Source organism: Pelecanus crispus, chromosome 3 (genome assembly GCF_030463565.1).
Source record: "Pelecanus crispus isolate bPelCri1 chromosome 3, bPelCri1.pri, whole genome shotgun sequence".
Lineage (NCBI taxonomy): Eukaryota > Metazoa > Chordata > Aves > Pelecaniformes > Pelecanidae > Pelecanus > Pelecanus crispus.
Genome location: NC_134645.1, coordinates 106,171,172 through 106,184,744, shown reverse-complemented (window position 1 = coordinate 106,184,744; position 13,573 = coordinate 106,171,172). Strand labels below are relative to the sequence as shown.

The following is a 13,573-nucleotide window of genomic DNA, read 5'->3' as shown; positions in this document are numbered from 1 at the left end:
ATGTTTTTAATGAAACGGAAGTTTCTCTTAATTGAATCCTTTCTTAGTTTTTTTTCCTTTTCATAATGTTAAATATGTTCTGTAATCCACTGCATTCTATGATGCATTCCATGTTTGGTTGCATTTTAAAATAAAGTATCTATTTACAGACAACCATCTTAGTTTTCAGTAATTATTTTTTAATATTGTAAGTGGACAAGGGTAATGACCCATTTTGCAAAGGTTGCCTTTATAAGTATTTTAAAGGAGTACTTTAAAAAAATCTCTGCTGTAGATTCTGACTGTTTCCAGATGAAAAAATATTTGCTTTGGAGTTGAGACAACTGTATACTACTAAGGCATTAAGATCTCATGTTTTGGGGGAGGGAGATGCTGATAGTTTTGGATTGCTTTGCATATAAGACTTGAGTTGAAGTAACAGTATCAGTTCTCTCGAGTGTCAGACTGACTTTGTTTACAACAAATAGTTGCTAGAAATCTTGGAGAAATTAATCTAAATTTAGGCAATTTTTCTGCCCAGTCACCTAAAGCTCCCTGAATCTGTAAGATTCTTATAAAGAAACATTTCTTCGACCATGTAGTAGGAAAGCATCTGTTATACTGTAGAGTCTCTGGTTTCTTCTGTAACCAATCAAACAATATCTACTGCATTTACAGAGAGCCTGGAGAATGAAGTATGAACTGCCCATATTTCAGCTGTGCCTGATACTGTTTCAAAAATGTATAACACTATGATACTATTTAAAATGTGTAATACTATGCTAATATTTATTTATATATACTGTATTTTTAAAAAACGTATGTTATTTCGTATTTTAACCAAATACGTAAGAAGAAATTGTGAAGCTTAACATTTTACAGAATGATGGGAGCATAAGTAATAGGTCCATTAAGATCTGGTGTTTAAATTGACACGTTTGTAGGGGGTGAGACTGGACATTTGCTATTAGCTTCATTTTCACAGGTAGGTGCGTTACTCTTTGAGAATCCAAGCCAGTGTGTCATGGAAGGAGAAGGTAGCATTACCTCAGTAACGACATTACCTTCATGATGACAGAACAGCTCCTACTAGCCACTGACTTAAGTGGAAAATCTCCTTGCAGTACTTTTCATCTTAGTCATCCACCTTCCAGAAATGTACTTATTGCCTGGAATCAGGATTTGATAGCAACTGCAGACAAGGTTCCCATTGCCCAGAATATTGTACGCTGCCATCCGCTATATTGGCAAATGTATACCATACCATACCATACCATCTCTTCATCTTTGTGCATCTTGTGTGTTACACTCACCCAGTGTGCAGTCATGAAATATACATTATCTCCATTGGGGAAAAAAAATTAAGACTGTTTTAAGCAATAGGTGAAAAGTGGAGGAAACATTATTTTCTGAGTGAACTGAAAAGACGTCATAATTTGTGTGAAATAAGGTCATGCATCTATACAGTCTAGAATGATTATTATCAGATCTTTTTTATTCAGATCTGATTTTTTCTGCTTACCTGTATTTTAGTTCTTCACTTGCTAGAGAGAAGTGGTCATACAATGAATACGCCTCATTTCCTTCCCAGTCTTTCAGGTGTATTTTAAGAACGTAACGCTTCTGATTAGTCAGTTGAGAAACAAATTCATTTCCCAGCCAGTACTCCCCAGCAGGATCACCAAATCCCTGTAATTCAAGTTGTGTATTTAAATAGCTTTGTTTTGTTTTTTTCCTTTGAGTTTGAAATGATCACTTTATCAGTTTTCAAGTTTAATAGTTTTCAATCTGTCAACTAAGAATTGTACTGTGTCTGTGAGGGTTATAGATCTGTATTATTTCAAAAAGTTAATTTCAGCAAAGACAAACTCAGGAATCTGAAATAGTGAATCACTATTACTTAGTAGCTTTGGAGCAGTTTCTACTGTTGCCACTAGAAACACAAATATAAATACCTCAAAGAAAATGTGGCCATATTATGGAACAGCTGATTAAAGAAAAGTGAGGTTTCTCTTTAAAAACAAACATCACAGTTGCAAGTCTGCTTAGGCAAACGACTTATACTACTCTTGACATCTCCTAAATGAACAACTAAGGACAAAGACAACTTCTAAAACCTGCTTACATTCTAAGGATGCTATTAATATAACTTTATTATATCAGTTTTCAGATAATAATAACTAATATTAAGGCTTCAGAAAACATTGTTTACCATCTTGTACTCCTTCCACGTCCGGTGAAAGTCCACACTGCCATCCTCACGTCTCTGAATAATGGTCCAACCTCCTCCACCAGTTTCCATGTCACAGTAGGCCTACCAGACCAAGCACGTAACAGCGTAAGTGCATGCAGTGACGGGAAAACAAAAATACAAAGCATGTACTTCGCATAATTCTATATAGTGGCATGTTTTACAGTATTCAACTGCAAAATGTCTATTAACCTAAAATGCTGGCTTTCATAGCTTTCATACAAATCAGTTGTGGTTGTCCGCAAATAAACGTGATTCTTCAGTATATATCACGCTTAACAGAATACAAACGACACCTTAAAAATAGCTGGTAGCTGGTGTTTAAGGAAGAAAAAAATGAATGTAGCTTCTGATTCTATACTTCCCTCTTGCACTAATATTTTTGTGAGTTTCCTGATGAAATGTTTCTCCTGCAAGATATTTTCACTTCTCCAGCTTTTTTTCATGGTTTGTCAGAGTTAAATTCAGGCAGTGAGCAATCTGAAATATGTTTTTATTTCCACTGTTATTGTCCAATACCTTTGGTCTGACCCCAAAATTAAATCTAGGTGTAGAACTATTATTATCTGAAAGTTAAATCTTGAAGCCATGTTGTTATATATATAGACTGCAACAAATATCTTATATTGTGAATATTTAGGACCATTTTTCTTGAGAAAGGATTTAAAATTGTTGCATCTAATTCTACTTTTCTGAAACTAGCAGAACTTAAGTGTACATATGTGAAATCAGTGGAGCTAAGCTGTAAAACAGTAGCCAGTGGAGCTGTGTAAAACAGTATAATGAAAGTCAAACTGAAATCAGTACCTATTTAAATTGCATGTTAATACCGATACTAACTTTAAGAAAAATATTCCTGTTTGGAGAGTTCATAGTTAATGCTCTACACTCTCTAGGCTCTCTCATTTGAAAGTTTAATTTTTTTTTTACCACTTTCTGCCAAGATACTGAAGTTCTGAGTCTTCTTCAGAATTATTTCACATCTTTGTTAAGTTATAGTTTGAGTATTAAACTATTTTAACTTCTAATCTGTATTCTAGATCTTTCATTAATTAAGTAAAGTTGCATCTTCCCATTTACAGTAGTGGAGCCAAGATTTGGCTTCTTACACTCTGACAGGATCTCTCATCTGTACAGATTAATAAAAAAAAAAAAAAAAAACCCAACCAAAACCAACAACAAAAGCCCCCCCACACACAACAAAAAAAGACACCTAGACCTGAGCATTTCATTATGAATTTGGAGGTTTCCTTCTCTGTTTAAAAAAATCTCTTAGTGGTCTTCCTTCTTACCTAACTTATTACTGCTGCTTGTCACAATGTGCCTATAAATGCCCCAAATCATGACTGAATGACACTGAAGTTGTATGTCTTTTTCATCCTTTTCTATAGGAGATTATCTTACCAGTGTTAGCAGATTTGAGTTCTTTGAACTGTTAGACGTACTCAAAATTAATTGAAAAAGTATGACTTCAGGGAAGCGAGAGTTTCCTTCTGTCCTGTGGCAGTCTTTTGTGTCATTTTAGGAAGTAAAGTGAGCTCCTTACTAAGTTTTCAACACAGCTGGCTCTTTTAAGAGTATGCATGTATTTCTGTGTATGTGTATTGTACTTATGTTACAGACACACACATACATGCATTCATACAAATGAAGCAGGTTATTTACAATGCAAGCAGTGGCATGTATACTGTTCAAAGGCATCAGACTTTTGAAGGGAAAGCAAGCCCTCAGAGCTGCAAGTATTAAACACATTAGTGTCTCAACAGGCTGTAACACATTGGAAATACAAAGCAGATACTGTATTTTAAGGTTGCATCTAGAGTCTTTGTTCAACAGCAGAGAACTGTGAGACACTCAACTGGAGATTTTTAGGAAAGATAAAAGAACGAAGAAAAAGAGTTGGATTAGGGATTACTTGTTAAAGTCCGTCATGTGAATGGAATTTAATTGAAAGCAACTTTAATTTGTAGTGCTCTATGCAATTCCTTGCACCTCAAAGCTTGGTTTTTGTTTGTTTTTACTAACCTCTCTATTTAATGACTGGTAAAGATATGGTAACAGTATATAAATTAAATTTAGTAAAAATAAAAATTGTTTATTTTTATAAATAAAAAGGCTGAAGATGTAAGATATTGTAAAAGCTGATCAATCCATTCTAGAAAACTAACTCATGTGATGTGTAATGGATACATGAAAATGAATTTCCACAGGAGGCTATGAAGAGGGATACTAGGGATAGGCTAAAGCAGATGTAGATACCTTTATTAAGCAACTCTGCGAGTTAAAATGCTGGTTTAAGAATGGTCAGGTATCACTGGTTGTAGAGAAAGTTGTTGACTCTGAAGGTTCACCCCACTGAAAGGACAGTATAAGCAGCCAAACTGAGAATAGAACTGTTACACCCTTCTTTGAAACATGTAGTTTTTAACTACTTAGAAAGAGAGGCTGGGTATTAATTTACATGGGCCACTGGTCCAGTCTAATATTGCTATTGTAGACATTAATTGATGGTTTTGAATGTTACATACAATATCCTTGAGGTCTATCATCTACATTTCAATTCAGCTGGAATTACTACTTTGAAGATATAAATGCCTTAAAATAGCACTTTATTTAGTTCTAGTGAGATTAAAACATTCTCAAACAGTGAATGACTGTGAATGTCTTACATAAAATATTCCTATTATAGCCAGTATCCATTTTGTAAGTGAATGGCAAGACATCTAGCTTTTATAGACACTACAGACACTATAGACTCTTTGGGATAAATGCTGAGGTACTGCAAATTTGTTCCCAAAGGGAGAAGCAATTTAGCAGGAACTGAAACACATAATAAGAAATTGGAGAAGTCCATAAAAATCTCACAGAGATTTTTCTTACCAGTAACAATTTTGTAAATTTTATGTAAATCTGGGAGTATAATTTTTCCACGCCAAAAAATTTCATGTCAGTAAGTGCTTCTAAAACATGCCAGTTTATGGCCTTGGAAAGGAAATCCTTTTCTTTCTTGGGTGGAAAGTGTGGCACAGGCAAAGGGCATGTACTGGTTACATCCTCTCCGTCTAGTGTCATAGTAACTGTTTTAAAAGATGAGAAGATTATTGTTGTTTGAGATTTCAGTGTATGGTTTCTAACTTCTGTACTTCGTGGTTGCACACTTGCTCCCTTGAACTAGCTAAAAAGAGAACATTCTTTTTACCATCCATTAGGTAAGCATCGTACAGTGAAATGTTTTGCTTTCAGGCTTGACTGGCAATCCAGAACCCTACCTTTCCAGCCCTCACATATGCAGCTTTGCTCATGAAATCATTCCTTTGCTTTCCAGATCATCTCCCTAGAAATCAGTTCTCTGACTAAACAAGATGAAAATACTTACTGTAAAACTAGAAACTTCAAATTTACATACACACTCGATTTTTAATTTGGGAAAGAATCAAGTCAATGAAGAAAAATTAAAAGAAAGATAATTCATGAAATAAGCTGTTCTATCTGTTTTTACTACTTTTTCTTAAAAATAATTAAGCAAATGATGCATATTCATAAGTAATTTTAAGGATGGAAATAGGCTATTCAGTAAAATGAAGATTAAGGAAAGGATTTGCTTCATTTAAAATAAACACAATAAATTGCTGTGTCAGTCTGCAGAGGGAACAATTTCTTCATGATGTATGTGAAAGATGAGGGGAGAGGAAACATTTATTTGGACTATAACTTCTTTTTTAAAAAAGTCTTCATTCTCCAGTAAAATGATATGCATATGAGGCTTTCTCTAACACTCATTACTAGAACAGAACTCTTCTGACCTTTCAGCCTAGCTTAGGTTTTATATTCAAAAGGAAGAAATGTAACATTTCATAAAACTAGTAAAAATAGATACCAAGATTAGGCAGGCAGCAGGAGTCTTCAAACAGATGCCAAAAAGAATAAAGAGATTAGCCTCTCAAATTACAACAAATTGGCAGTGGGAATATTTGATTTATCTTGTGAACTGCTTCAGTACTTACAGTTCTAGCAGCTGTAGCACTGTGAGAGCTAAGGTCAGCTGTTTATATTTTTCACCTTCAGCTAAAGATCAGTGCTGTATTTTTGAAAATGCTGTAAGGTATTTGTAACCAGAAGTAGCCCCTTTTCCAAAGATTATAAGCACGTAAGCTGTGAGCAGTCAATTTGATGTCTTCACTGTCTAGAAAGTTGAGTTTCAGAGCAAGTAATTTTTTTTCTTTTTTCTTGTACATTAGGATATTTGGGGTATAAGTGTTTTCAGACCTGCTTTCTGAATGATAAGGCTCTGTCTGAATGATCAGGATGAAGATCCACTACAGTTTTTATACCAAAACAAATGCAGTTGCCACATCTGTGCAGTTTCCCTTTGCATCACTTTTGGCTATTGTCTGAACACTTCTAGGTCATGATGCTAAGAACTGTGGTCTTAGTTTCCTTGTTCTGGAAAAAATAACTACACGCGTGATTTATAATGTAATTTAACCTAATATCAGTTACCAGTGAAAAAGACAGATGATGAGACTTCTAAAATTCACAAAAAAAAAACCCTCATCTGACCTCTTACTGTATCGGAGAAGCTACACATATGCTCTTTTTTAATGTTTGGGGTTGGAAACAATTTGCGTATGTGTATTTTAGACGTAAGGTCCATGGCATGGGCTCCTTTTGAAATGACTAGCTAGTTGCCTGGATGGTACTTTTTAGGGAAGTTATGCAAAACCATTTTTGTTGGTAAATTCAAACTTGCCCAAATCCCTTTCTGCAATAAAGTTCTGGTTAAAAAGGCCTTCACTTGGAATGTGTGTCAGTTCTGGGATGCAAATTCAGCTCAACAAGGGTGGAAATGGGGAAGCACTTAGCCACTGCTTCAGCCACTATTTTAAGATTTGGGGTAATCTGTTGGTAATAGCTGTGGTAACAGTTGAGCTAATATATTAGGGTCATCCAGACTCAACTATTCTGCCTGGTTAAGACCAGGAGGTTAATTGGTTCAGGTGACTGCTGTAAACATGAAGCTATTGACTTTTCATGGGTTTGCCTCTGCCATTTTTCCTTGTGTCAGCAGTCTCTTGCTGTTTTTCCTCAGTGTTTTTAAAAGGACTTAGCTTTTGTCCTGGTGCAGAACAGGAAAGCTTGAGAGCTTGAAAATATTAATGGAATGAAATGATTGTTTTCCTCTCAGCTCTCGTATGCAATTCTTTAGTTTTGGATTATGATGGGAGACAAATTAGTAAAGTGGGATCAGTTACAGATTACACAGAAGTTGTTTATAAGCCTGTTGGGAGGTCAGAAGGTGTTACAAGAGGAAAAGACAAAAACATAAACAGCAGTGCAGCACTTCTGGCAAATAAAAAAGGTCATTCTGTTTCCTGGTCCGAGTGGCCATCCACATCATAAACAGTTGAAAATGGTGTAACGTGTTGATTATCCCTAAACCTTCACTTCCCTTGACAATTCCTCTTATGCATTTGTATTTGTATAAAAAAATCTGCATCAGATTAAAACTTTTCAGTCTCTTATTTTTCATGTCATATAATAAGTAAAACCTTTGCTGTCTTTTTAATGTCTTTTTCATGCTATCCGAACGTGGGCAGAATAGGATTATAATTCTTTAATATTATTAAATGTATTACTAATTTAATTCAATTATGACATTTTAACTACTTTTTTTTAACCTAGTCAGTTACCAAAATCGGTATTTTCATTAAGTGTTTTAAGCCTCTATGTTCAAATGTAAAGCATTTAATATTTTATAGTCCAGGAAATTTGCAATTGTACTTTTGTTTCAGGGATCAAATATTTTGGTAGGTTTTAGTTTTGTATAAATGTGCATTGTTCTGGCTTCTCAGAGCATATAAATTACCTAAACATTTATGGCTTTGAAAATGCAGTGCTAAAATTTATGACAGAAATTTTTATTCTGTAATATGGCATGCACTTGTGTCTACTTTTAGAAAATATGCATGCTCGGTGTATTATATTTCATAGTAAAATTAAAACCAAAGGTAAAAGCTCAAGACAAGTAATATTCAAGGAATGTAACCCTTCCTGAGATGTCTAACAGACTGCTGCAGTCTATTACTTTAGAGACGCAGCAGCCTGCATCTCCTTTAGCATTTAGAATCATGATTGTAGATATCTATGCTACTTAAGTACCATTCTGCTTCATGTGTAATAAAACACTTTATTGCATCTCATGTAACTAATTTTCTTGTGAAACAGATGTATTCAATACAGACTAGACGATTCCAAAGCAAAACCAGCCTCTTTTTTTTTTCCCCAAGAGAAAAAAGACTGCAGATATCATCATTTCTCTAGATGATATCTGCAAAAATTACAGGGTTTATATGTTGTATTTTATAGATCTTACCCAAACAAATTCCTTATTTCCTTTAGTTGAGAGCTTTGTAAGGGTAAAGATCACAAAGTCTGGGCTGGGCTAGATGAAGTTCTGGCACTTCAAAGATTAGTCACTGGTGAACTTAATTTCTAAGCCTTTGCTATCAAAATTTGGGGAAAAAATGCTTTCCCTGTCAGAGTTTTACCAATTGCTTTTCCTCATTTTTCTCTGCTTTCATACATTTTCTCTTAGGTTTCTTTTCCCCTAAGTATTTCTGACATAATAAAGTGGAGCCTTAGGATTTCCATAAAATACTTCCTTTTTTGTAAGGAAATGCCTACAATATGAAATTATAAAATAAAAATGTTAGAAAATTATTTAGTGTTTGTATAAGAAATATATTAAGCATTTTTGTTTATATTCACATGTGCCTTAGCCTCCTCATCCTCCTGTGTCTGAAAAGTTGGAAACAAATGTTCATCATTTGAGCCCCACTTCTCAGAATGCCCACTGCAGGTTTTGGTTCTTTATCCTCACAATCGACCTGGGACTTTTCTCCCTTTCAGATTTTATTGATTGTTTCAACTAAATTATACTATCTGAAGCCTCATCATTTTCTTTACTTCAGTAGATGGAGCATCTCTGTCAGGCATCCAGTGTTTCATCCACTGAGTGCCTTTTTTAGCTCAAGGTCTCTTCTAGTAGAGGTACGGTTTATTGCTTTAACATTAATTGACATTGAAGTTCATTTCAGCTAAACACATAGGGGAAAAAAATATCCATAGAGGAATTTAAACTGATCGAGTGAAACCACTGCAAACTCTCACCTTTTATTTAAATCAGAGCAGTATTTTCCAGGAAAGTCCTCTCTGTTACCCAGTGTCAGTTGTGCTGATCTAATTGCTAATATAATTGTTACACAAATGCCCTTAAAACTCTGCAAAACAAAGAACTGGAACCTATACACGAGTCCAGAACTAGCAGATAGCTTGCATGAGTACACATCCATGAGTACGCTTCCATGCCCCTGATTTTCTTCCTTTTGCCACCTGAAGGGACTTGGGCATATGAAGGAACTAAGAAATTAGAGGAGACAGGAGATTGCTGATCACCCAGAGCAACTGTGTTGGAGGTAGAGATTTTATAAAGAAATCACAGTATTATATTGCTTTAATTGCATTAATTATGTGGAAACAAAGAGTGAAATTCTGGCATGCTGAAGTGAACAACGAAACACTCATTCATTTCAACTGAGCCAAGATTTCACCTGAAGGACTTTCTTCTTCCTGTGAGACACTTAGATCTGTAAGTGATAAAAAGCTCATAAAAAAAACATGGTAAGTAATAAACTTCACTGTTAACTAGCCTTTAAAATAGCATCTTTACCAGATCAAATAACTTTTTAACACACTGTATGCCTAGGTAGCACTTTATAGCCATCTTACCTTCTTTTCTTGTGCAGTGTTTGGAACTGTTAAAGTGTAGATTCCACTTGTTGTCAGTCCAGATTTGAAAGCTTCAGCACAGTCTTTGAAGCTGATTTGCTCCTCTTTAGCTATGAAGTTGTTCTTAGCTGCTAAAAATACAATAGAAAATGAAGGCATTAAGAGGAGATTAATAAAAGTTACTAAGAAGCAGTTAATGATGTAATTGGCTTAAAGCTTTGCAGTTCCGAAAAATATGCCTGGTCCTGAAAGAACTGACAGGTCAAGGTATTCATTATGTGTGTTGTTACTTTATATTATTTAGAGACATTATTCTGATATGAGTGTGGTTGCTTAATAGATTGAAAAGTGATGACACATTAATATGTTGAATAAGAAAACTTAGGACATAGCATCTCAATTCAGTTGAACATTTTCTGCTTCCATTCATTGCCTTTGCTGGACTCTTACATGCCTTGCAACCTCTGCACGCATTAACTACTGTTACAAACATATCCAACTAGCAACCGATGATATATTATTAATGACCTTTGGACAGTACTCTAAAATTGTGAAATCTAACATTAGAGTTATGAAATCTTTTATAATACAGCTGACTGGAATAACTACTCTTACAAAGTTTTAGCTAGTTTTCTTGCCCTTGTGCCGAGCAGGAACAACTTTGTATGTACCAAGCTGAAGCTTGGTAGCTCAGCCCAACCCACTAAGGAAACATCCATTCTGGAATTAATTTGTGTAAAAAAATACATTTTAATATGCCTAAACCTTCTTGTTTTACAGAACGATCTAAGGCTCATCTTTTTGTTCAGTTCTTTATTAACTATGGAGGTTGGAATTTCCTGGCATTTCGCCTGCTGACTGATATTTCATATTTGACCCTTTTGGGGTTGGTTCTGTGTATTTTCCCTCTTAATTTAATCTAACAAGCACAGCCAGTTAGTACAAAGTTTTAGGTGCCTTATAAATATATGCTTATGTTACAGTTGCTTATTCTGTTCTTTTCAGCTCACTTATTTGTTATTTACCAGTTTACACGCTTCTCCTTAAATGTAAAAATAACACGTTCAGTGTTTTAATTGCTTTTCCACACTCTATTGTTTGTATACTGTCTTAGAAGCTTTCCCTGCTAATTTTGTCTTTTTGGCAAACATTCATTATTTTTTCCACCCTGGGTTTAACAGTGTTGTAGCCAACATGACTTTGACGTGTTTACTTATTTGTGCACTAGCATAGCAGATAACATCAGCAGGAACATGTACAGCCTTGGAAATGGTATTTAAGGGGATAGTGTCAGTTATTAAGACTAAAAACTTGGGATTTACTTTGTTTAGAAAAACCTACAATGTCATTATTATTTAGGACACTACTGAAAGCGAGGACTCCCGAACACCCTTTTCCTTTTTTGTGATCCAACTTACAGTAATGTAGCATAGTCCATCTATACTGTCTTTTAAGTTGTAATGACAGCTATTTTAAAATTTTCCTAGTACTTAATTTAAAATCTTTTTTTTAGAGGTTCTATATGCTTGTGCATTTCCAGCCCTGAGAACTCTACAGGCAACCATGCCAGATTCTCTACTCTTTTATACAGAACAGCTATACCTTCTTAATTTGTCAGAGTTCTGTATCAGACATGAAATTCAAGGTAAAGAATTTGTTCATTTCTTTAAATCCTGTTCAGCCATACCCTTCAGCTTATGGTTTGTGTGGGTTTTTTATGGCGCATGTGAATCTGCATAAATTTGGAAGCTATGCTCAGTGGCTATGATTTGTTGCAGGGCTGTCAGGCATCTGGGGTGAGGTTATTGCCTATAAAATTTTCTAGGCTGAGGGATTTTTAGGATGAATAGGGAAGCGTCAGTGAAAGACTGGAGGACTTTTGGGAGTACCTGCTGCCCTGGGGTGGTGCTTTCTGTTGTTTGGGGCATACATAGGTGCTAAAAAAATGGGCAGGTGCTGATTCCGTTGCCTTTAATAGCCACTATAATTTGTCCTTTCTTTCATAGAATTATAGAATCATAGAATCGTTTAGGTTGGAAGAGACCTTTAAGATCATGAAGTCCAACCGTTAACCTAACACTACCAAGTCCACCACTAAACCAGTTAAGGGTAGAATAATAATTAATTTCATGTTTCCTGGCTTGGTGGCTGGATTATTCTTTAATGGAAGTAAAACTAGGAATCATTAAGGTTGCAAAGGACCTCTAAGATCATTTGATCAACTCTGTGTGCATAGAGCAATGAGAGGTGGCAGAAGCAACCTTTGTGAGCCAGGAAGAAAAGCTACAGGCCTACATCATGCAGTCTAACCTAGATAAATGGTCAAGGGAGTGTGTATTGCCAGATGAAAAATGCCATGTGAGGTGAATGATATTTGGCATCTCTATATTTTGTTGAACCACTGAAGAAGCGAGTAAGCAAACCAATATAAACCACAGAAGATGAGCAAAATGTCGAAAAGAAGCCACATAAATGTTGTGGTTGTTCCCCCACTCCCCTGCCCCTAAAAAATAGGTTAGTTAACTCAGATGCAGAATTTAAGGAAAAAAAAAATATACTTTTTGAGAAGCAGAAGTGTGGGGAAACTGGTTGTAAGACTTTATAGCTAATAATGTACACAAATTAGGGAATGTCACTCAAATGATATAAACATGTCTGCTTTTACTTACAGTTTGGTGTAGATATCATAGTAAGCAAGTTATGAACAGTCTCCATCAGATCATGTTGCTGTTTTTGCAGAACTGAGTTGTTCACTGTAGCTGTAACTAACTGTTTTTCTAGTTCTTCAATAATAGAATTTTGTCTGGCTACTAGGACTTGAAGCTGATCTTTTTCATCTTTTATTGACTTCAGCTGAAGTGTGTGCTTGTCTTCCATCTCAAGAACTCTTTTTTCTAGAAAGCTAAATAAAAGATTACATTTAGACTCCTCAGAAACAATTTTGAGCTGATGTCAAGAGAATCAAGCCTATTGCAGAAGCTTCTTTCTTCATGAGTACTTAACTTCATTCCTTGATGCCATGCATGCAGTAGAAAGCTAAATGGAAGCTGAGTTTAGTTTGATATATATGCTTTAATTTATTATATAATTAACTAGTACATTAATAGACAACATTATAGAGTATAATCTGTATCGCAGGCTTTTAAAGTGTAACAATAGGGTGTTTGATAATTCAACATCATGCAAGAAAAGATGTTATTTTGATCCTGAAAAACGGATAGTAGTGCTAGAAGTACAAGGAGTATAAAATAGATGTAGACCCAAAGTAACCATTAGTTATGAATATGAAGGATCTCGAATAAGATTCCCTCAGAGCTTAGGCATAATAGTGAAGGATTTCAAGTTTTTATCCTATTAAAAGATGAAACTCATTCAAAGATGATCCTAGGAACTCTTCAAATGTCCTGTATCATAATAAAATACATTCTTAACAGAAATGGATGTTGCAGCATTAAGACAGGGAAACCTGCACATAGTTACTTGAAGACGTGTTACCCATCTCCAATTCTGGAGCTGGTGTGAGTAGGTGACTGGCTGGAAAATTATTTTATTGGT

The 13,573-nt window shown here is 35.1% G+C and overlaps 2 protein-coding genes across 4 annotated transcripts in view; one reads left to right on the top strand and one right to left on the bottom strand.

Moving 5' to 3' along the window:
• The window catches only part of MCPH1 (microcephalin 1), a 132,373-nt gene that overhangs the window by 53,440 nt on the left and 65,360 nt on the right, over positions 1-13,573 (top strand). The gene's annotated exons all lie outside the window — the stretch shown is intronic.
• ANGPT2 (angiopoietin 2) overlaps positions 1-13,573 on the bottom strand; it is a 47,001-nt gene that overhangs the window by 4,179 nt on the left and 29,249 nt on the right. For 2 of the 3 annotated variants that reach the window (XM_075707497.1, XM_075707499.1), the window contains 4 exons: positions 12,688-12,920; positions 10,019-10,149; positions 2,192-2,293; positions 1,502-1,668 (listed from right to left, as the gene is read on the bottom strand). In XM_075707497.1, the coding sequence (XP_075563612.1) occupies positions 1,502-1,668; positions 2,192-2,293; positions 10,019-10,149; positions 12,688-12,920 (633 nt within the window). The remainder of the gene's footprint in view (positions 1-1,501; positions 1,669-2,191; positions 2,294-10,018; positions 10,150-12,687; positions 12,921-13,573) is intronic. The other variant, XM_075707498.1, reaches the window with a different exon arrangement.